The sequence below is a fragment of the Xyrauchen texanus genome, chromosome 23 (assembly GCF_025860055.1).
Source record: "Xyrauchen texanus isolate HMW12.3.18 chromosome 23, RBS_HiC_50CHRs, whole genome shotgun sequence".
Taxonomy (NCBI): Eukaryota; Metazoa; Chordata; class Actinopteri; order Cypriniformes; family Catostomidae; genus Xyrauchen; species Xyrauchen texanus.
The window spans coordinates 34,760,917-34,785,969 of NC_068298.1; the positions used below are offsets into that span (position 1 = coordinate 34,760,917).

Here is a 25,053-nt window from a genome sequence, read left to right on the forward strand (position 1 = left end):
TGTTTTAATATATTTTAAGTCAATAAAGTAGTTTTTAGAATAAAATGATGTAAAAATTAAATAATTTAAATGTAAAAGGAACGATTTTCCTGTATAATTAATGATAAAAAGAACAAGAGAGTACATGTACTTTTACAGTAAATTATTGTTAAAATTACAGTAAAAAAAAAAAGTAATTGGGCTTCCCCACAATTCCCTGCATGACCCATTACATTTCATTATATTTTATGGGAATAGTTATGTTTCTTCTTGTTTTTAATATCAGTTATGTACACTGGGGTGTTCTGTGATATATATGATGTAATTTAGTTCATGTTTACAGCATTATTTAAATCTCACATGTGTTACCATGATGGTGTTTAGTGTTTGTGTGAGTGATACGGAGCGCTGTCTCTAAATGTTTAATGGTCATTAAAACATTGCAAGAGGCACTACTGATAAACTTCATGTGGACATCTGTAGTCACTATGGTGATTAACAAATACCTTTTAAAGTAAACAACAGATTTTTACAGTTTAAAAAGGCATGTTAATTTAATTTTTCTTACTGTAAATTTAACAGAATTGTTTTTTTTTTTTTTTACAGTGCCAGCATGTAAATTACAAACATTTTAAACTGTAAAATGTACAGGTTGTTCTGTAAAGTGGTTTACATTTAACTGTATTTTTTACAGAATTATTCTGGCAACCACAGCTGCCAAATTGTTTTTTACAGTGTAGTTATAAGTAGTGGTGAAAATGGCCGAGATTCACTGGGGGGGGACTTGTTAACCGAGCATGCATTACATTTACAGTAATGCATTTATAATGTTACAATTGACTATTTCTTTTAAAAACTATTTTTTCTTAACTTTTTGTTTATCCATGAATCCTCTTCTTGTAGCAATGCAACAGTTTGGCATATTCTGCTTTAGGACCTGCGAGGAGTCTGTTTCTCAAATTAGAGACTCTCATGTATTCTTTTTGATGTGTATCTGGATTGTCTGCTTATCTTTGTCCCAGTTTGATCAAGTTTGTTTTAGTCTTTCAAAACAGAAGTGCAAGGATGTAATAGCCTTCATCTCTCAAAAGAACAGTAGATTGATACCCCAATACAATACAATGGCTCAGCATTTATTTGAGTTACAGATTTTTTCAATTGCTTAAGCACAATTTTGACGGCGGTGGAGGACCCCATTCTGTGTAATGGCAGCACAAAGGGTAATGTTACCCCCACGTTGCCCTGGTACATTGACAATAGCCCTGTGGCCAATGATGTTTCTTCCCCTTCTTCTCACTGTTGTCAGGTTAAATCCAGCCTTCAAACTGGCAACATTTGTTAGGGGATTAAAGAGTATTGCTATCTTTTCTCCACTAAATAGCCTATGCAAACTTTACGTGTTCTTCTGTGTCACAATGTTCACTATGTGAGACACATTCACGCAACAGATAGACAAATGCACAGGGGAATCCAAGGGCAACCGATCCACACATGCACTCAACAGATCCACACATGCACTCAACAGAGCCACACATTCACTCAACATCTGTGGATCTGTTGAGTTAATGTGTGGATCGGTTAACTGCATGTGTGAATCGGCTAAGTGCATGTGTGGATCGGTTGAGTGAATGTGTGGATCTGTTGAGTGCATGTGTGGATCGGTTGAGTGCATGTGTGGATCTGTTGAGTGCATGTGTGGATCTGTTGAGTGCATGTGTGGATCGGTTGAGTGCATGTGTGGATCGGTTGAGTGAATGTGTGGATCTGTTGAGTGCATGTGTGGATCTGTTGAGTGCATGTGTGGATCGGTTGAGTGCATGTGTGGATCGGTTGAGTGCATGTGTGGATCGGTTGAGTGAATGTGTGGATATGTTGAGTGCATGTGTGGAACTGTTGAGTGCATGTGTGGCTCTGTTGAGTGCATGTGTGGAACTGTTGAGTGCATGTGTGGATCTGTTGAGTGCATGTGTGGATCTGTTGAGTGCATGTGTGGATCTGTTGAGTGCATGTGTGGAACTGTTGAGTGCATGTGTGGATCTGTTGAGTGCATGTGTGGATCTGTTGAGTGCATGTGTGGAACTGTTGAGTGCATGTGTGGATCTGTTGAGTGCATGTGTGGAACTGTTGAGTGAATGTGTGGATCTGTTGAGTGCATGTGTGGATCTGTTGAGTGCATGTGTGGAACTGTTGAGTGCATGTGTGGATCTGTTGAGTGCATGTGTGGATCTGTTGAGTGCATGTTTGGATCTGTTGAGTGCATGTGTGGATCTGTTGAGTGCATGTGTGGATCTGTTGAGTGCATGTGTGGCTCTGTTGAGTGCATGTGTGGATCTGTTGAGTGCATGTGTGGATCTGTTGAGTGCATGTGTGGCTCTGTTGAGTGCATGTGTGGATCTGTTGAGTGCATGTGTGGATCTGTTGAGTGAATGTGTGGATCGGTTGCCCTTGGATTCCCCTGTGCATTTGTCTATCTGTTGCGTGAATGTGTCTCACATAGTGAACATTGTGACACAGAAGAACACGTAAAGTTTGCATAGGCTATTTAGTGGAGAAAAGATAGCAATACTCTTTAATCCCCTAACAAATGTTGCCAGTTTTAACGGGTTGTTCCCTCACAAAATTCACTCAGGGAACTCCATTCGCAAAATTTACCCCATTTACTGTCTTAATACTCATTCCTGTTCTTATTGAGAACAATTAATCTGTGCATGTTATTTCATAGAAAGAAATGCTTGTCTTTGTACTTGTCCATCAATGTAAGATGCTGAAATTACTGTTCCTTCACCGAGCCCTCTTATTTATTATTTCTTTATTTGGCAATACAGGTTTTAGAATGCAATATATTTCTTTTTTCAGATTATTGAAAATAAGCTATTTTGCAACTGAACTCTTTAATATCTCTGAAATTGATTTAATATAAGGGCTTTTCTTAGGACCAGTCAGTGTACACATGCATCAGACAGACGCATTTTGAGCATCTCATTTTGTTGTGTACCATCATATACAGCATTTTTAGTATGCTGTGTTAAAATAAACTTAGATCAAATCTTCAGGTCCAGTTGTGTTTAAACGCAAGAGTGCATCCTCATCTTGTTTTATCTGCTGTCAGTAAGTGTGGTTTATAGTGTGTACAGCTGGAGTTGCGCTTACTGGCCCCTGCTGACTGAGACTCATAAAAACATGAAGGTGAACATTCCTTGTCACAGTCCGGGGACATGATTAATTGCTTTATTTGTTTTTAACATGTTATGTTTTTATAATTAATTGCACAAAATTAACGTGTTAAATCGATAGGCCTACTTTTAAGACTTATTTATTTAAATTACTTTTATGTATGATTGGCTAAAATCTTCACATGTGAAATGAGGACCATAAAAATAGAAATCAGCATTGAATAGACATTGATTTGTAAATGTGAGTGGCCATATGTTAATGTGCTCCTGGTTGTGACATCAAAATCATGAAGATTTCAAAAGTGCCATTTTTGCAGCTTAGTTTCTTTAAATGGTGTGGGTGGACTGGGTGCACATTGGCATTGTGCATGTTAGTCTACACTGAACTCTTATTTCAAAATAACAAGGTTAATCATATTTTCCATTATATGCTCCCTTTAATAAGGTTGCAATTTATGAAGCACTGAAACCCAAGAGTATTGGTTTCTGACTTGGTTTAAAGTAAATAATTGAGAAAACATCCTTCCCATGTGAAGTTGTTTGTATATTTGCACTTAGTAAAGTATGGGAGGCACATCTTAGAGGTCAGTAGATATCATAGAGTAAACACTGGAGATCACATGCCTTTTTGAGAAAATCTCGTCTCCCAGCTGTGGGATTTTTCTCCTGCTAGAACAAAAATAATGCACTCCTCTCCTATTAACTCCCCTTCTGATGTGCCACAGTGTGAGAACATTTAAATGTCGGACTATCTTTTTAAAAGTCATGTTTTCGTAGAAATTCACCCAAAAAATGTTATTCTTTACATTCTGACACCTTATGTCTTTCAAAACCCAAGTGACTTTCTTCCATGGAACACGAAAGGAGTTACTTGTAGCACAATGTCAAAGTGACTCTTTTCCATACAATGAAAGTGAATGGTGACCACAGTGGTCAAGCAAGGACTTCAGCCTTTTCCTCAAACAAAGCTCTTGTATGGCTTCAGAAAACTTGGAATATAGCAATCAAGTTATATAGACTACTTTTGTCATGCTCTATGGTGCTTTTTGTGCTTATTTGTAGCTTGACAGCCCCTGGTCCCCATCCACTTTCAGTGTATAGAAGAGAGCAGCTCAGACATTCTATTAAATATCTCTTCTTGTGTTAAGGGGCAGTCATATTTACAGTGGGAATCTGCACAAATGTGAATTTCATGCAATGAACTCCCAGTGGCTAAGAATTTCCCATCACAGATTTTGAGTGGAGTTCGAGTTTGTTAACAGGCACATTTGCCACATTAACCAATAGGAAATTTCTTGGTTTGGCGGTGACCTCTGTGTGGGTGGTGCTTCATACACAGCTACACTGAATATTCACAATGGACAAGGATATCATTTTAGTGACGAGTTTATTTTTAACTTTAATCTCTAAGAGTATAAAGTGCAGCATTAAAAAGAGACCAATCAGCAATTCGTTCTTTTGCTTGTTTCACATACGCTCAATATCCACTAAATTTCATCTTGCAAAGGTAAATTACCATGCCTTTACCCAGAACAAAGAAAGCCGGTTTTAGAACAGTAATGGTTAGTACAGGATGGCAAAATGTAAATTTTTGGGGCACCTATCCTTTTAATTTGTAAACATCACCACAAACAGAGACAAAGCTAAATGAATTGTGCCTTTAATTTCAGTTTTCTGATTTTACCAGTATCTATGAAAAAATTTGTATGGGTATCCATCACATTGGAACCTTCAGGCCAAGTTTAAGATTTAAGTCCCTGGAGCAGTTTCCAGTTTAGAATTGCTGTTTTCAATGGGCTTAGATTTTTTTTTACAGTTGGCCAGGCTTGAAAAAGACACCAGACCAGAAAATAGTAACCCCTGTGCCCTTTTATCTCAGCTAGGATGAAGCTCTGCAGAAGAAGATAGCTGAGTTACCCTGTCAATTGTGCTTTGAGATCTCTGTGAAAGCCAAAGCGAAGGGCTGGTCAGAGAAAAAATGCAGGTATGAGATAATTGTGTGTGCCAACTACTGCGTCTTTGGTTAAAGGTATACACAGTAATTTTTTCCTAATTTAAAAAGTTTAACTTCTATGGAAATTAATAGTAATTTTGAAACATGTGCAAAATCATGAGCACTGACATGAGATGAGGACTCTAGTCATATCAGTAACTGAATAAAAGCTGTTTTACTCTACATGGGGCAGGGGCACCCATGTTTGAATCACATGACCAGCTGAATATTACTCACTTAATCTCAGTAACTGGCCTGTTATTGGACACTTTCATTCAGGGATTAAATTATCATGACTGACTGTGAATAGTGTATGTCTGCGTCAGTAACTAAAAACTATTTTGTTTGAATGATGCTGCATTCATGCCGCTACATGTCATTGCATTTACATTTATGCATTTGGCAGACACTTTTATCCAAAGCAACTTACAGAGACCTTATTACAGGGACAATCCCCCCAGAGCAACCTGGAGTTAAGTGCCTTGCTCAAGGACACAATGGTGGTGGCTGTGGGGATCGAACCAACAACCTTCTGCTTAACAGTTCAGTGCTTTAGCCCACTATGCCACAACCACTCTCATTGCATCACTCTCATTGCAAGTTGAAGATTTAAAAAAAAAAAAGCTGAGTGCACCTTTAGAGTCTTAATTTCATTTGAAAAAGTCTGAGATAAGATCTCCAAGAATTAGTAATCCAATTTTCCAGCCAAAAAAAAAGAAAGGAAAATGTAATATGGTTCATGCACACCAGGAAAAAACAACTGCCGATATGGTTGGAAAAATAACATTTATTCAAGAAATATTCTATAAAAAACAAAGTTTGGATATCTCGTATAATTTTGCTTCTCATGTAAATGTGTCTTGTTTTAAGGATGTTTAGATATTTTTACTGGATTTTCATTTTTGGTTTATTATTTCTTTAAGCAAATTTAGAATTGTTTGTTGGATTCACATTCCTCTCACTGGCATGGTCAAGAGCAGTATATTCAATTTCTCTGCAATACTAAAATTATGAGCAATCCATTGTGTTCATACAGTTGTATCTACAGGTTCCCCTTTTAGAAGAATCTGAAACTATTGTATCTAAGCTGTATGTTTATGATAACTGCCACCCATTCAAGGCCGGTTTGCTGATCTTGGTACAGCTGCCCATGTGGGTGTGTCTGTCTTTGGCCTTGTAAACCTCAGTCTCTACTTGGATCATGCCTGTTTCTCTTGGCATCATTAACCTGCTCATCACAGAGGTGAGGCTGCTCTCCAGGTTTGGACTTGCTTGGTTTTAATTGGATAATTCAAGGTCAGCCTAATGTTCAGCCAGGATGTCTCCTGGAGTGCATAAAACATCTGGTTTATATTATGCAGGATTAATATTTCTTTAAAAATAATAATAATCACCTTATAATATTGCTCTCCTGAATAGTAGGTAGGTGCGAAGTCCTTTACTATAGTTTGGTAGTATTGCACTCTGTATTTACTCCGTAAATGCCTGATGAATAAATGTTTTGTGATATTCTTTGCAAGCTAAAGTGTGTTTTGGATTTTATTTATTTGTAATTTTTTTCTTATATTTATTTGCCTTCATACCAGATTTGAGTCAGTATTGACCTGTGTACCCTTTGTAAGTGTGAGCTTCGTGAATACATTCTGGCTCTTGTGTCAAGGGCTGACAGTTATTAAAGCCTTCTCCCTCGAAGGCAAGAACTCCAGTCAGATCTTTCATCCTCCCTCCATCAGTTAAACCTGTGTTTATTTACCTGGGACTTTTCCAGGAGTTAAATTTTTGTTTATTTCATGTTTGGGAAACTAGCATTCCTATCAGACCATTTAAGATGCATGGCACCTATTGTTTCCATGGTTTTCTTATTACATTGTTCCACAACTGGAGTCTACGACAGCCCCTAGAATCATACAGAAAATGGTGAAATTTGGCACACTGATTAGAGTGGGCATGAATAGTACTCTGACCAAGTTTGGGGTCTTTCAGGCATACTCTGTAGCGCCACCATCAGTTCAAAAATTCACTGTTGTTCTGGTTATAACTTTTAAACCCATTGGTCTAGAAACAAAATTCTTCTTCCTCTGATTACTCTCCTAATGGGGACTGTAATGTACCCCTTCTATTAAAACTCCTACTACACTGGCTGCAGTTTTAGATTATTGTGTTATTAGTTTTTTGTTTGCTACTCCTACTATAAACTTTGTTTGATTTGCACCAAAAATGGCTCAGATAATCTTCAGAACAAGCCACACAGAAATGATTTAACAGAATTTAGATTTTCTCACCAACACTTTGGTCTATTAAAACAAAACTTGGTATGATTCAGTAGGACCATGATATGATGGAACATACTGTCCCAAATTTGGGGACAGCACCACCAACAGGTAAAAATAAATAAATAAATCTACATATGTGATAAATATGCTTGTACAGTAACTTTTCAATAATTTTTCCTAGAAACTTTGTCCAATCTTCAACATTTGCTCAGATGATTTTCAGACCAAGCCGAAGATAAAGGAAATAATTTTATTTTCGCAATGTTTCCAAAGTTACGCCAATACGAACTTAACTGTGGTGACCACTGCGCTTGACTATGCTGACTCTCAGCTTGGAATGTTCCTTTGGTGACTATCAACCTTGTGGTAGTGTGTTGCAGGGGATTGTGTGCTGGACTTGTGATCACATGGGTAATTGTTTGAACATTTACTGGGGTGACTTGTGAAGTAGTTTTGTTGTTTACATAATATCCACTCTGTAAGCGGTTTGGGTATTGCTAAGTGTAGTGCACGTGCTGCCATTTTGGTTCTTAGCCCCGTATTGCTGTGTGTTTCCAGATCTTTGCCCTGAGACAACTAGAACCAACTAGAACCAACTAGAACCCCCCTTCCCTCCTCCTTCCTTTTATCTCTCTTTCTCATAGTCCATGTCTCTCTCTACTGGCTATGCTCAAGATGTGTTGGATTGGGTCTAACCTGCTCGTGAGGTCCCCTCGCTTTCGGATTGTCTGCCAAACCTCTGACACGCTCCTACTCTTACACTCCATACAAGGATATTGTTGATGCCTTTGTGGCTAAATACATCAAATAGATTGATGCGAGAGAGGCATATTAGAGCATTAACTTGTCAAAAATGTTTTATGTGGTCCAAACGTAGATTTTTGTTGATGGGGTGCATAATTCATCCAACATGACACTGTCAACAGAGATGTATGTCAACACAGACTTCAGACTTTCTATTTAAAATCTTCTGTAATATAAAGTTTAATATATAGATGTAAGAAAGTATTTGTAACGGGACGCCTCCAATGGGTAACACAATGATTTTAAGGATATAAATTTAACTATGGGAAACTGTTGTTTCTGCAGTCTCTTTTTTTTTTCTTTTGTTGACATATAATATCTTTCTGCAAACACACTTAATTCCATTCACATTCCATTTGTTCCAATTCCATTTTTTTTTTTTTCGTGGAAGACAAAAAGGAGATGTGGCAGAATTAAAGTTTCAGTCCCCATTCATTTTTTGATACGAATGGAGGCAGACGAGGAGAGCGGATCTAAATGCAAACTACTTTATTTAATTTAGACAATAAACAAACACCAAGGAAAAACCCTCAATGGGGAAATAAACACAAGACTGAGGAAAACGGGCAGGGAACACACAAACCAGGCTAACAACATTCAACGATAGACAGTGACTAAACAAACAGACAGGGTTAAATACGTGGACATGGGAAGACAGGAACCAATGAACAAACAGAACTCAAACAAGATAACTAGGTGAATGAACAGAAACCAATGATAAACTAATGAAGACAGGAGAAAACAATGACAGAGAACATGAACGCTAACAGGGAGACTGTGGAGCTAAACAAAGGACAAAAGTGAAAACTACGGAAAACAAAAGGGACAAAAAAGGTAAACAAAGGGCAACGGTGAAACAAGACAAGGTATCCCTAACACTTTTATTGTATGAAAAAATTAAATAAATTGAAAGTGAATATTGACTGAGGGCATTTAATATTTTTTAACAAGATATTCTTTTGTATTCCACTACAGAAAAAAATCTAATGCGTTTGGAACAACATATGGCCGATTAAATCATGTACACAATGTTTATTTTTGAGTGGATTTTATTAAACAGATGTAGGCTACATTTTAAAAGATTGCATAAGCTAGAAGTTTTATTTTACTCCCCTTTTCTCCACAATTTGGAATGCCCAATTCCCAGTGTGCTCTAAGTCCTCATAGTGGCGTCGTAACTCGCTTCAATTTGGGTGGCAGAGGATGAATCTCAGTTGCCTCCATGTCTGAGACCATCAATCCGTGCATTTTATCACGTAGATTGTTGAGCGTGTTACAGCGGAGATATAGCACATGTGGAGGCTTTACGCTATTTTTGTGCCATCCACGCACAACTCACCAAGCGCCTCACCAAGAGCAAGAACCACATTATAGCGACCAGGAAGGTTACCCCATGTGACTCTACCCTCCTGACTTCAGAGAGCTGGCTGAAGTCACTCAGCACAACCTGGATCATCCACAACAGGGGTGCCCAATACGTCGAACGCGATCTACCAGTCGATCGCAAAGGCAATGCTGGTAGATCGCACAAAATGTAAATGTACTTTCGTAAAATTTTAATAAAAATATAATGTATTTCCTTTTAGTTTCTGTCTGACTTGCACTTGACGAGTAAATATTGACCAGGCGAGGTTTTGTTTATTCAGTTGCCATGACAACAAGGTTTGCGCATACGCGCCTTCCAAGGACTTACATTTACATTGACATTTATGCATTTGGCGACTTACAGAGCCCTTATTACAGGAGCAACCTGGAGTTAAGTGCCTTGCTCAAGGACACAATGGTGGTAGCTGTGGTGTTCGAACCAGTGTCCTTCTGATTACCAGATTACCACTACACCACCACCACTCCTTCTTCTGAGACTTCTGAGAACAGAGCGTGAAATTTCGATGCTACTGCCCGGATTAGGCAAAACTGTCTGATTCCATTCAGTGCAAGTCATCAGAATAAGGTAAATGCCCTGGCTATTGTAATCTATTGTGCTGTAGGTGTTTTGGGTTTAGTTTTAAAACTGAATGATATCAACATTGAACATTATTATATATTTTTTTATTAATTAGAAGATGAATTCCATGTAGGGATACATGCAGTAGTCCCAACAAGCATTTTCTTATTTTAAATGAAACTGTGTTTTTTTAGTTGGTAGATCTTATTGAGTTGGTCATTTAAAAGTAGATCATCACACAAAAAAGTGTGAGCACCCCTGATCCACAACATTAAAACCACCTGCCTAATATTGTGTAGGTCCCCCTCGTGCCCCAAAACAGCACCATCCCGCATTTCAGAATAGCATTCTGAGATTATATTTTTCTCACCAAAATTGTACAGAATAGTTATCTGAGTTAGCGTAGATTTTGTCAGTTCGAATCATTCTGGCCATTCTCTGTTGACCTCTCTCATCAACAAGGCATTTCCATTCGCTGAACTGCTGCTCACCAGATGTTTTTGTTTTTGGCACCATTTGGAGTAAACTCTAGAGACTCCTGTGCATGAAAATCCCAGGAGATCAGCAGTTACAGAAATGCTCAAAATAGCCCATCTGGCACCAAGAATCTTGCCACGGTCCAAATCAACGAGATCCAATTTTTTCCCCATTCTGATGATTGACGTGAACATTACATGAAGCTCCTGACCCATGTAGGATTATCCATGAATGAAGCCATCAAATGAACACAACACCACATTCCATAGATCAGTGAGATCCCCCACCAAGCCATTAGAGAGTCAGAAAAATGAATCCTCCCATGCCTGTTTAATCTCAAACTAGGATTTGTAATGACAGGGCTGACCAATAAAGATGACCCTTCTTTACTCCACAAACTTAATCCCTCAGCATGACTTTCGAACATCCACACAGAGCAGGTTCTCTTTGAAAGGTTTCCTTGTAAAGACCCTCAGGGTTGCACGATTCTAATACTAGGACATTAATCCAGGAACATTTCACACAAAGTCACAGTACTTTGCTGAGTTAACCCTATAAAATATACAAGAAGCATTTGGACCCAAAATATACACCATACCTAGCCTTGCTAGATAATTCTGAAAATGACTCTGTGATCACTTGTATAACTGACAAATTAATGATTATAGCCGATGTACCTTTTTAAAATATGTGTAGTGATTTATAATCACTTATAAATAAAGAATCGATGATTATAATCTTTAATCTGGTATGATTAATCTCATTCTACTAAGAATGGTACTATTCAACTTGATAATATACCCCAACAATCAGGTTTCTCATAACGTGTAATGCATTATCCATGTTGTAAAACCAATTTTCATGTTTTGTTACTTACACCTATAATACTCATGAAAGAATTTCATATTTAGTATGTAAAAGCTTGCTTGTTTACATAGAGAATGTTGACAACGAATGTTATGTCTCTTGCACTGTTTTCAAGATATAAAAGTTCATGATTAAACATTCACTATTTTGAGAGGGAAGAATGTAAGGATTCTCCAAACAAAGGATTGTAAATCAACTTTGAAAGGGACAGACCGTTGGTCATGTGACTTTGGAAAGCCACTTCTGACTCAGGCCACTTCTGGCTCAGGACATCTTTGGGGTGCGGCCAATTTCAGTTAAAATGTTTCCAATACAGGAAAAACTCTCTTTTCTGTTTCTTCTTCTGCTCTTGGCCCTGTCTCTTGAACTCGGGACAAAGTTCAGAGGAAGGCTCTCACTTTCTGCTCTACAGTTCAGACACCCAACCGGAGTCGCAGGTCCTCCTTGCAGAAGACCTTGCTTCATCCAGAAAATAACTATCCACGATCATAACAGAGTCCAAAACATTGACGAAACGAACTTTCTGCAAATGCCTATGAACCAAGCAACGCAAGGAAACGCAACACTAGGAAACACAACGCTAGGAAACGCAACATGAGGAAACGCAACGCGAGGAAATGCAATGACACGCAAGTACATCTCCAGACTTTTGCTCAAAGTGCTAATGTTTTAGTTGAATACTTTGTGTAATCCAGTTGCAAATCGATTTAGACTCAAAGAAGGATAAATGGTTCTTAAGGCATTGTCAGCAGACTCTGTAAAGTTCATTTTCTCTGTATTGATCATTTATTTCACATTTGGTCACTTTACTCACCAACCTGTTTCATGTTCTATGTGTTAGATTAGATTTATGTTTAGAATAGCAATAAAGTTTGTCTGTATTCAAAGATAATTTGATAAATAATCTCATCCCTGTTTTTAAAAGATTTCACTTCAAAGCTCATACCTAAATATGTGTAATATTATTTTCGATAAGCCATGAGAATAATATTACTCCAATAAGTGAATTAATCATAAATCTCTTATTAAAGCTAATTCTTTACAATAGAAATTGTCAGCGGATACAAGATATTGTATTACGATTTAATGGTGGAGAATTTTATTCAGACAAACAATCTAGTTATTTTTCATTTATCTAATTTATAATGGTTGTCGAACACGACTAATTCCATTATAAATTTCCTTACATAATAATGTAGAATAAGGACAGATTCATTTAATTCCTAGCTCTCACAAACGGTTTCCTACATATAATGGTAGATAATTGCGGCACTTTCATCCAAACCATGTACATTTATACTACCAAATTTCCTACACCTGTATCTGCTCGATTTTATGCACTGCACTGCTGCCACACGATTGGCTGATTAGATAATCGCATGGATGATTGTTGATGTCAAATGGGCTGGTTTGAGTATTTCTGTAACTAATGATCTGCTGGGATTTTCACACACAACAGTCTCTAGATTTGATTCCGTATGGTGTCAAAAACATCCAGTGAGCGGCAGTTCTGTGGACAGAAATGCCTTATGAGAGAGGTCAACAGAGAATGGCCAAGTCTATGTTAACTCAGATAACCATTCTGTACAATTGTGGTGAGAATAAAATCATCTCAGAATGCTATTTGGCACTGCATGAGGGGGACCATATTAGGCAGGTGGTTTTAATGTTGTGGCTGATGGTGTAAGTGCAGTTTGTTTTCCTATTGGGTGGGGTTTAATAACTCCATCCCAAGCCAGAGAGAAGCAGCAAACAACCTGAGACCCTTCACAATTCACCATGCTCTGCTTTCTTCTATTAACACTGTCTATCGTGGCGACGGCGGACCGCGCGCTCCACAGCTGCGGCACCTGCGACCCCAGTCAGTGTGAGCCGCTTCCTTCCGAGGGCTGCTCATCTGGGCTGCTGCTGGACGCGTGCGGCTGCTGCGCTGTCTGCGCGTCTGGAGAGGGAGAGCCGTGCGGGGGACGCGGAAGCACAGCCAAGCGCTGTGCATCCGGACTCGAGTGCGTCAAGAGCGACAAAGACAAGAGTAAACACGGGGTCTGTGTGTGCAAGAGCAACTACCCGGTGTGCGGTTCCGACAGTGTCAACTATAAAACCGGCTGTGAATTGAGAGCAGCAAGTGTGAAAGCAGTGAGTGACAAAAAACCCGAGATTAAGATTCTGAACAAGGGCAAATGCGCTCAAGGTGACTTGATATTTTATATAAAATATGTATTTCATAATTATATATTTTTTACTTTTATTATTGTATAGGCACATTGCTCTCTTAATTTTTATATTGAGTTTTGGAATAACTTGAAATTTCATTAATAATTCATAGACATTTTGCATTATAGCCACTGATTTATAAGCCCATGGCTTAAAGAAATATTTCGTGTTCAATACAAATTAAGCTCAATCGACAGCTTTTGTTGCATAATGTTGATTAGTCTACTACAAATATAAATTTGGCTCGTTCCTCCTTTTCTTTTTTTTTTAAAAAAAAAAAAGCAAAAATTTGGGTTCCAGTGAGGCACTTACAATAGAAGTGAATGGGGCCAATCTGTAAATGTTAAAATACACAATGTTTCAGAAGTATAGTCACAAGACATAAACTATATGCATGATATCATGATTTTAGTTTGATCAAATCGCATTACTAACCTTTTCTGTGTACAGTTATATGTACACAATATAGCCTAATGCTTTAAACCCTAAAACCGTATAATAGCCAAACTTTACAGTTTAAATAATACACACATTTTAACTGAAGAATTTAATTTTTTATAGAATTATAAGCTTCACATTTCTGCCTTTAAACCCTCAAAAATTTGCCCCATTCACTTCCATTGTAAGCGCCTCACTGTAACCTCGATTTTTGCTTTTTGTCTAAAGAAAAAGAAGGGACAAGTTGAATTTATTTATTTTATTTTTATGTTTTTATAAAACAAAAAATATTTTTTTGTGGTAATTAACATTATGATACAATGCTATCGATAACTTGTATTCAGCCCATAATATTCCTTTAAAAGCTCATCAATTCTTGTACATTCCAATACACTTTGATTAATATATTTTCACATGTTCATATTTGAAGGTAGCCTACATACTGATATTGGTAAAGCTTCATAAAATGTGTGTTAATGACATAAAGGAAAATTTAAAACGTATAATCAGTAAAGTTAGTTGTAAAAGTTACTGTTGTTACAAGGCCTATATGTTTTGTATTAACTTATTTAACTTTAAATAGACTACATACAGTATATACCAAAGATATAGCAAAGTGCTTCGGCCCACCGAGAAAATGCCCGGTATGCCAAATTACCAGTCCAGCCCTGATATATACATATCTATACACTATAAACACTATATATTAATAAAAATGTACTACTATGTTTAATACTACAAACTAGAAGAGTAATTACATTGTAATTCTATGGTATTCCAAGTACTTTGGAGTATCATGTAAATTCTTTGGTATATGAATATGGTAATCCTATACATAGAATAAGCCTATATCAAAATACCATCTCTGTACCATGGTATCACCACCATACTTTTTTGTAAGGTAAAGAAATTACTGTTCTGTGCATAATGGGTCTTCGGAAGGTTATGGGTCTTTTTGAGGTAATACTCGCTCCCACTAAAATTACTATATAAATTTCAGACATGGAGTGCAGAGAATTGTTGACATTTATGCACAGCTGCGTCAACAACCACTTTTCTACTTGAGATAAATGTTTGTCTAGAGTTTTAGTCTGGTTTATGCTCTACATCAACCAATGATCCCTCACATGATTCAGCTGTCATGTGCTTTGCGTTAGAGTTTCTTTTCCCTCTGGAACACCCATACACTGACCTCCAACTTGTTACTAAGAGACGTTAGGCAGAATGACAGCCTCAGTCACCATTTATTTTCTTTGCGTCATCAGACTGGTGACTGAGGCTTTCATCCTGTCTAACATCTCCTTTTGTGTTTGTGTTTTTCATTTTTGGGTGAACTGTTCCTGTAAGAGGTGTGTTGTAACTACAGTTGAAGTCAGTAGTTTACATACGCATAGGTCATTAAAGTCATTAAAACTTATTTTTGAACTACTTCACAGATTTCATATTAGCAAACTATAGTTTTGGCAAGTTGTTCAGGACATCTACTTTGGGCATGAAACAAGTAATTTTTCCAACAATTGTTTATAGACAGATTGTTTCACTTTAGTTGACTATATCCAGGGTTGGGGAGTAATGAAAAACATGTAACGGGATTACGTATTTAAAATACAAAATATAAGTAACCGTATTCCACTACAGTTACAATTTAAATCATTGTTATTTAGAATGCAGTTACATTCAAAAAGTATTTTGATTACTGAAGAGATTACTTTGCATTTTATTGTAATTTGTTTAATTTAATATTTCGTCCTTTCAGATGGAATACATTTATACATATAAATGATGTGATCCAAAGTGCATTTGAACAGCAGTGAAACACTTTCTTATGAAGTGTTACATTCATACGAGCAGACAGAGAAGTACATTTGAAGTAAGTTTGGAACAGAAGAAATATAAATAAATCTTGTGTAAATTGTCAGTTTTATGCTAAGCTAAAATGCTAATTCTAGTCATTTTACATGCACGTTACCAGACACAATCATATATTTTAATCAAGAAAATTAACGTTGCATAATTTCTTTTTTTCCAGGAAGACCTTTGATATTAGGGCAAAAGTAATATTCTTGATAATAATTTTTGTATTGTTTTCCTGTAAAAATATCTAAAAATACTTAAAACAAGATCAATTTGATTTGTCTTGTTTTAGAAACAACACTGCATAAGATATTTAGGTTTTTCAGAGAATGTTTTATTTTTAACATGTTTATTTTGTCTTACTGTACTGAAGTCAAAACAAGTGAAAGAATCTACCAGTGCTGAAGAAGTAATCCAAAGTATTTATAAGGCGTTACTGACCTTAAGTAATCTAAAAGAATAATTATAAATTACATTTTACAGCATGTATTCTGTAATCTGTAATGGAAAGTAACCCTCCCAACCCTGACTATATCACAATTTGAGTAGGTCAGAAGTTAACATACATTAAGTTAACTGTGCCTTTTAGAAGCCTGGAAAATTCCATAAAATTATGTCAAGCCTTTAGACAGTTAGCCAATTAGCTTCTGATAGGCTAATTGGCTAACTGGAGTCAATTGGAGGTGTACCTGTGGATGTATTTTAAGGCCTAGCTTCAAACTCAGTGCCTCTTTGCTTGACATCATGGGAAAATCAAGAGAATCAGTCAAGACCCCAGAAAAAAAATTGTGGACCTCCACATGTCTGGTTCAACTTTGGGAGCAATTTCCGAATGCCTGAATGTACCATGTTAATCTGTACAAACAATAGTACGCAAGTATAAACAACATGGGACCACATAGCCATCATTCTGCTCAGGAATGTCTCCTAGAGATGAACGTAGTTTGGTGCAAAAAGTGCAAATCAATCCCAGAACAACAGCAAAGGACCTTGTGAAGATGCTGGTGGAAACAGGTAGACAAGTATCTATATCAACAGTAAAACAAGTCTTATATCGATATCACCTGAAAGGCTGCTCAGCAAGGAAGAAGCCACTGCTCCAAAACTGCCATAAAAAAGCCAGACTACATTGTGACAATGATCTTACTTTTTGGAGAAATGTCCTCTGATGAATCAAAAATGTAAATGTTTGTCCATAATGACCATTGTTATGTTTGGAGGAAAAAGGGTGAGGCTTGCAAGCCAAAGAACACCATCCCAACCGTGAAACATGGGGGTGGCAGCATCATGTTGTGGGGGTGCTTTGCTGCAGGGGGACTGGTGCACTTCATAAATAGATGGCATTATGAGGAAGGAAAATTATGTGGATATATTGAAGCTACATCTCAAGACATCAGCCAGGAAGTTAAAATTCGGTTGCAAATGAGTCTTCCAAATGGACGATGACCCCAAGCATACCTCCAAAGTTGTGGCAAAATGGCTTAAGGACAACAAAGGAGTATTGGAGTGGCCATCACAAAGCCCTGACCTTAATCCGATATAAAATGTATGGGCAGAACTGAAAAAGCGTGTGCGAGCAAGGATGACTACAAACCTGACTCAGTTACACCAGTCTGGAGGAATGGGCCAAAATTCCAGAAACTTATTGTGAGAAGCTTGTGGAATGCAAAACGTTTGACCAAAGTTAAACAATTTAAATTCAATGCTACCAAATACTAACAAAGTGTATGTAAACTTCTGACCCACTGGGAATGTGATGAAAGAAATAAAAGCTGAAATAAATAATTCGCTCTACAATTAATCTGACATTTTACATTCTTAAAATAAAGTAGTGATCCTAACTGACCTAAGACAGGGAATGTTTTCTATAATTAAATGTCAGGAATTGTAGTTTAAATGTATTTGGCTAAGGTGTATGTAAACTTCTGACTAACTGTATATCTGTACTGTAAATTGCACTTGGGACAAATTCATGACACAAACAGATACATTGACACTATATGTTGATTCAACAGTGGAACAGGGCTGGAGGCCATTGTTGTTATACATTGTGGTAGCGTTCTTCTGTCCCTGAACAAACATGTCTGAAATTCCAGCTTCTCTGGTAGATTTTCTATTCTGAAAAGGAAGATCAGCTCTGATCAAATAGCAGTGTCTCGTTAAGCCAAACAATGAGGCAGACTGTTGGTTTAAAGCAAAATCAGATTGTTTGAATCAGCGAACCTGCATATAATTCATTATAACAGAATTCTGGCTTTGGATTAAAAGACCCAGTGGATTCTTTACATGGAAAAGCTTCTCTGGCAGAGCTGTCTCTGAGAAGAAATGTAGCTTTAGTAACATGACCAGGCTGGGTTTATTTTCTTTAGAATAATGTACACTGATGAATTATGCATAAATCCACATATATTAAGAATACAAGGTTTATGTACACAAAGTGACTCGTGCTAAAAACAACATAGTGATCAGTCTTTCATGCATGAAGCCCTCATACTGATGACTTTTGCATAGTATGATCATAGATAGAAAATAACCTCTAAATCATTTGTGTGTGTGTTCCTCATTCCTTCACAGCACCTGTTATTGTGACAGTTCCTGGAGAGATCTGGAATGTGACTGGTTCACAGGTCTTCCTAAGCTGTGAAGCCACCGGGATACCAACACCTGTGCTCACCTGGAGGATGGTATAGAATAGATAAAAGACATTTTATCTAGTATTTTTAAAGGTGAATTGTGTCATTTCTTTTCAGTTAATATAATTTTTATCCCAGCTTATTGTGTATAGACAACTATAAGTAAGCCATTTGACTTATCCAAAAAATGAAATCACGGTGGCTTCTCTGTGTTACTGGACTGGGTGGGAATATCTGTTTTCTGACCAATAGAAGATGGAGGAAGTGATCGAGAAACATGTTTGAAGAAATGTTTTTTTTTTCTGTTTGGTGCTGCAGGGGGAACAGAAATGACACCCTTCACTTTTAAATAATGATTTATGGTTATTCTGTGATTTTAGGTTTACATGTAATGACATACATGACAAGCTATTTTCAATGAATCATCATCAGATCCTACAGCACAGTCCCAAATCCCAAATAGGAAGGAGGAATGAGTGAAATATATTCCCATGGGTGTGTTACTTTGTGCATACTGTATGGCTCCAGCTATGTCAAAGGATTTCCAGCTCTATGAAAAACACTAGCACTAGCACTAGAAACAATAGCACTTGAAACAAGGGAAGGATTAGAGCAGGAAGCACTTTATCAAACATGTCATCAGCTATCACATTTTTCCATTGTAGAGCAAACAGGAGACAAACACTTTCCTTAAAGAAAGAACCAAAGTGTTCAGCGCTGATTCTGGTCAGTGTTTAGAGTAAGTCACTGATTTAAAGAGTAATGCGTAGAGATGAGAACCAGATGTACAACTGAATGATGGTCATTTTCCAAGAAAAAAATATACCCCTCACCAGTTGTCTCTCAAATACAGGAAATCTGAGGCCCTGGGAAATTTTAACATTTAAAAGACTTGTTTTTCTAATAGTTTCCAAGTAAATTAGGAAACAAGTTAGAGTTATATAAACATGAGGTAATGCTTGCAGTATTTTCTTAAGGGATTAACTATAATCTGATCAGTCATGCTTTAGATATGGTGGAAATAACATTATGTCTTGGATTCAGAATTGCAAACTTGCCTCAGCTTTAGGGTCCCTGTGATATTTTTATGACAGCAATTAAGCAATGCGGATCTAACCTCACTCAAAAACTACTTTAACATCTCTAGAGACAGGCTGCTTATAGTTTAGTGAAACCCAAAAATCTTTAGTTCAGTCATGACAACTCTTGGAAAGATTTAGCATACTAATGTAGGTATGACTTATTGAAAGGATTTAGTCTTGGCAGACTAGATCTGTTATGCTACTACATATTATGACATGCTGCTGCACAATTAGACATAAATACAATCCCCCCAACAAAGCAGTGAAGCTGCACAAACACATAAAACCCCACAAACACAAACACCAACTGAGCTGATCTACCGCCAAGACTTATGTACTGCTGCTGCTCCAAAGAACCATGTGCACACAGTGTATGCTAGCTAAGTGTGCCTGAGCCTGCTTGGCCAAATGACATAACGCTAATCAACTAAATCTCTGTGTGTGCCTGGGACTGCTTGGCCGAATGGCTTAAACGGCTAATGACCTGACTCATAATGTGTAACTGGACCAGGAAAGCCCACAGCCTATTAAACTAGTGAATTAGACAAGCTATGTGTGGATTTATTTAATATAAGGGCCTAAGATATCGCTGTGTGCCAATGCCTGATTTGGCTACAGCTTACATTTTTAAAGACATATTTCTATGTGTCATGGCCAAAGCAGACTTTACCGTGCAAGCTGTTTGAAGGAACAAGCCCCAGCAACCATCTGAGCAAATAGCCTTTTCAGAGAAAACTCGTACAGCAGACCTACTTGCAAACTGAACAAATTTAAATGTTAGGATGAGAGAGAGTGCGCAATTTGATGCGCTACCTGATTGCACATCAAAGGACCTATCAGCTTACACCATGTGAACCAATTGGCTTGACATGTCACATATGAGCGAGCTATTGGTTAACAAATAACAAATTCAAAGAACCTATCAGCTTGCACCATTCAGAGTTTCATGCCTAAACTTGGTCACTTATCTGTGTTAATGAAAACACAAGACTCTTCCTGCAGAGTCTGTTGAAACATCATGCATAGCCAAAGTCACCACTAAAGTTCATTAACAAGCAAACAGCTGTACATTGTTGAGTTAAATCTGAAAGTGGAAAAAAATATTTGTGGTTTGGCTATATTGATTCTATTAGGTATCCGATGGCAAGGGAAAACCTGTGCCACTCCCTGGGGACAAAGACAACCTGGCTGTACAGACCCGTGGGGGCCCCGAAAAGCATGAGGTTACTGGCTGGGTGCTTGTAAGTGTGTTCAGCTAAATATACATGGGTAGTTGACATATAACATGTCCGTGAACCTTTGTTATTTACATAGTGTATATGTATAAGTCTTAGGTCTACCTATGTTTTTCACAATTTTTAATCAGCTTCTTTTTTTCTTTTTCAATAGTTCATTTTAAATGGTCCTCCTGTGGTCTGACAGAAGAATTTAAAAAAGTAAAACTTTCCATGTAGTCTCTCCATTAATATGAGCTCATTAAAGCTTGCACATACAATATCTATTAAAATAATTGTAAACATTGTTTAAAATAGTTTCTGTTGAAGTATACACGTTACACCACAGGATGCTACCAAAACTGCTTGAAATATCACATAAACTACCTAAACTCTATATGTATGCATGTTATTTATTGTTTCAGTGCAAATCTAAATTAAAATCAGGATTTATTGTTACGAAGCCAATGCCGCTCAGGAAAAAGACTAGGTTTATCACCACATGTCAGGATACATTCGTTCAGAGTTCTCTGCACTCAGTAAAACATTCAGAACAGATTGGTTGAAAACTATGGCCATCTGTTGCAGATATCTCCTCTTACCAAGGACGAGGCCGGTTCCTACGAATGCCATGCCAGCAACATTAAGGGTGAAGCATCGGCTGTAGGCACTATCCACGTGGTGGACTCCATAAATGACATTCCTCCAAAGAAGGGTGAGTGTGTGCAGTTGAACCATCATTGACTAAACTACAGTATAATAAATCAGTCTGGTTGCACCTCCATTTTGCTGCAGGATATACAGTATAGAGGAGACTTTTTTTTGCTGAGAATGTTTGTGTTTTTGAATGGGATTCTGGTGTGCAGTGCAGGCTCGGTGGTTGAGGCTCAGGGTTACTGACCAGAAGGTTGGGGTTCAAGCCCCAGCACCACCAAGATGCCACTGTTGGGCCCTTGAGCAAGGCCCTTAACTCCAGGTTGCTCCGGGGGGATTGTCCCTGTAATAAGTGTACTGTAAGTCGCTTTGGATAAAAGCGTCTGCCAAATGCATAAATGTAAATGTAAATGTGCAGCACACGGCCGTATAGACCGTGTTCAAGCATGTTGATCAGTGCTTGCTTGCTCCATATCAGCTGCCAGTTCGCTTTCAGCAAGATTTATGTTGTGACAAAGGTTTCTACTGTTACCTACAGCACTGCAAGTGTTCAACACGTGCACAGTCCATAAGACAACTTAGCATTGGACATGTCCGAGTTCTCAATCTTGGTGTCATAGCACCAAGCAAAATGTTGCTAGAGTAAAAGTCAACATGTAATGGCGTTCGCAACCCATTGTACATTGCACTACGTGTTTCAGATTAAAACATATTCAACAAGAAAAAAAAACACTGTGTATTTTCAACTTGTCCAAGTTTCCACTAACCCTAAATCTAACCCTAATCTTAACCCATATAAAAATACATGTAGTTACCTAATATTACTCAATACTTTCTTGGGTAAGTATACTGTAAGTGTACTGAAAATACATGTATTTTAAAATAAAGTGCAACTGAATTTCTCAATGATTTTTCATGCACTCCTGTTCAAAACGCAATTTCAGATACTAGTTAAGATTCAAAACACACATACCAGCTTTGTACTACTTACTAGTAAAAATTATCATTTTCAAAATCATTAAATTGTTAAATTTAATTGTTTCACTTAGTTACTAGTGTAAATGTCATTTTCTGATATCACCAATTGAATTACAACTAATAATGCTAATAAATTGATATTTGTAGTTTGGTTTTCACTGGTGGTAAAGTTAATTTCAGGTTCACTGGTGACCAAAAGTTTGGAATAATGTACAGATTTTTCTGTTTCAGATGGAAATTGGTACTTTAATTCTCCAAAGTGACATTCAACTGATCACAAAGTATACTCAGGACATTACTGATGTTAAAAAAAAACAGCACAATCATTGTTTGACAAAAGTAATTTTTTTTTAATCTAGACAGGACATTTCCAGCAGCCATCACTCCAACACCTTATCCTTCACTAATCATGCTAAATTCCTAATTTGGTACAAGAACATCACTTGCTATTATATCAAACACAGTTGAAAGCTATTTGGTTCATTAAATGAAACTTAACATTGTTTTTGAGTTGCCACAGTATATAATAGACTGGTGTTTTTCAGCTTTCTAGAAAATCATCAGTCAATCATTGTTTTGAGGAATTAAGGCTATACAATGCTATAAATTGCCAATAAATTGAAGATTTCATATAAAGGTTGTTCATATACAAAGGACAACTGGCTCTAACAAGGACAGAAAGAGATGTGGAAGTCCAGATGTACAACTAAATAAGAGTATAAGTACATCAGAGTCTCTAGTTTGAGAAATAGATGTCTCACATGTCCTCAGCTGACAGCTTCATTGAATTCTACCCGCTCAACACCAGTTTCACATAAAAGCGTAAAGAGAAGACTCAGGGGTGCAGGCATTATGGGAAGAATTGCAAAGAAAAAGCCACTTTTGAAACAGACAAACAAATAGAAAAGGTTAGAGTGGGCAAAGAAACACAGATATTGGACAACAGATAATTGGAAAAGAGTGTAATGGATCTGAACCCCATTGAGCTTTTGTGCGATCAGCTAGACTGTAAGGTGTGTGAGAAGTGCCCGACAAGACAGCCACATCTATGGCAAGTGCTACAGGAAGTGTGGGGTGAAATGTCACCTGCAGTATCTGGACAAACTGACAGCTAGAATGTAAAGGATCTGCAAAGCTGTCATTGCTGCACATGGAGGATTTTTTGATAAGAACTCTTTGAAGTAGTTTAAGAAGTTCTGAACATTTTCTTCAAGTTTTATTGGTAATTTTTCACATTATTAATGTCCTGATTATACATTGTGATCAGTTGAATGCCACTTTGGTGAATAAAAGCTCCAATTTCTTTCCATAAGAGCAAAATCTGTACATTATTCCAAACTTTTGGGTACCATTGTATCTAATGTTGTAGCCCTTTATAATTTAATCCATTTCCAGATATCAGAAATTATCATTGCCACTAATGAAAACCAAATTTCAAAGACCAAATGTTTTTTTTTTCTCTTTCTAGTAATTCAATAATTTGTATCAGGAACAGACATTTGCACTAGTAACAATGTAATTACTGATTTTAAGAATTAGCATTTTAACTATTGAAAATGTAATTGTACTGTAGATGACTGTCAAATCCCACATGTGTTTAAATGTAAAAAGGGCTTGCAACCGCAGTGCCTTGATGCCCCGACGCGGGTCATGTTGCACAACATGTTAAAGATCATCTCTGATTGGCTGCGACACAAAACTCCTCCTCCACATTGTGCAGCGAACCATAGATGTGATGGAATATCATCCAATTTTATTGCCATTGTTTTCTTTTGTCTGTTTGTATGCAGTGGCAAAGGATGACGAGCTGTAAGAGGTTTCTGGTGAAGAGTCCTGCTGTATCAGATATTGAGGAAACATACAAATCCTCATTGCTGACTGCACATTGGCCATGGAGAAAAGCACTTGGCATTTTGTGTTATCACTCCTTACACACATACACAAAGCTTGAACCATACAAAGTAATTCAAACGCGAGCACTTTATTCTATAGAAGTTGCTCAGGCACACCCATGAGAAACAGACCCCAACATTTCCATTTCTTCATTCATATTGTTACCTCAATCTACCCCACATTTTAAGCCAATGTCATTCCATTACAAAGAAAGAATTTATATAAAAATGTAAAGTGATTTAATTGCTGTAGAAATATCTATAGACTTCCTTCCCATTGGTTCTTACATTTGAGTTAAATGTTGTCCTTCTAAAAGTCCAATCATCTAATACATTTGTTTTTATGTATTGACATTTATATTTCACTACTGAATAAACATGTACTTTGCGTGGCATGCAGTGTATTGTCTTCATGGAAATACTGTCAATTACATATTGAGCGTGTTCAGTTAATATCTTAAAAAAGGCAAAATAATTGGATAAAATGTGGAATTGTTTAACATTGCTTCAAACATGTTTTTATATAGTGACAACTTAATCATACAGTAAAGAAACTGACTACTTGCAATGAAATATTTAAAAA

The 25,053-nt window shown here is 37.2% G+C and overlaps 1 protein-coding gene and 2 pseudogenes across 1 annotated transcript; all 3 read left to right on the top strand.

The window, feature by feature from the left end:
- Positions 1-2,505, top strand: part of LOC127663475 (uncharacterized) — a 33,473-nt pseudogene extending 30,968 nt beyond the window's left edge.
- A 654-nt stretch (positions 2,506-3,159) lies between these two features.
- LOC127663476 (cytochrome c oxidase assembly protein COX18, mitochondrial-like) lies at positions 3,160-8,229 on the top strand (annotated as a pseudogene).
- A 4,998-nt stretch (positions 8,230-13,227) lies between these two features.
- On the top strand, positions 13,228-24,870 carry LOC127617093 (insulin-like growth factor-binding protein 7). The gene is made up of 5 exons (XM_052088977.1): positions 13,228-13,702; positions 18,592-18,701; positions 20,866-20,973; positions 21,535-21,661; positions 24,369-24,870. The coding sequence occupies exons 1-5, from the start codon at positions 13,291-13,293 to the stop codon at positions 24,389-24,391; spliced, it is 780 nt and encodes a 259-aa protein (XP_051944937.1). The 5' UTR covers positions 13,228-13,290; the 3' UTR covers positions 24,392-24,870.
- Positions 24,871-25,053: the final 183 nt, after the last annotated feature.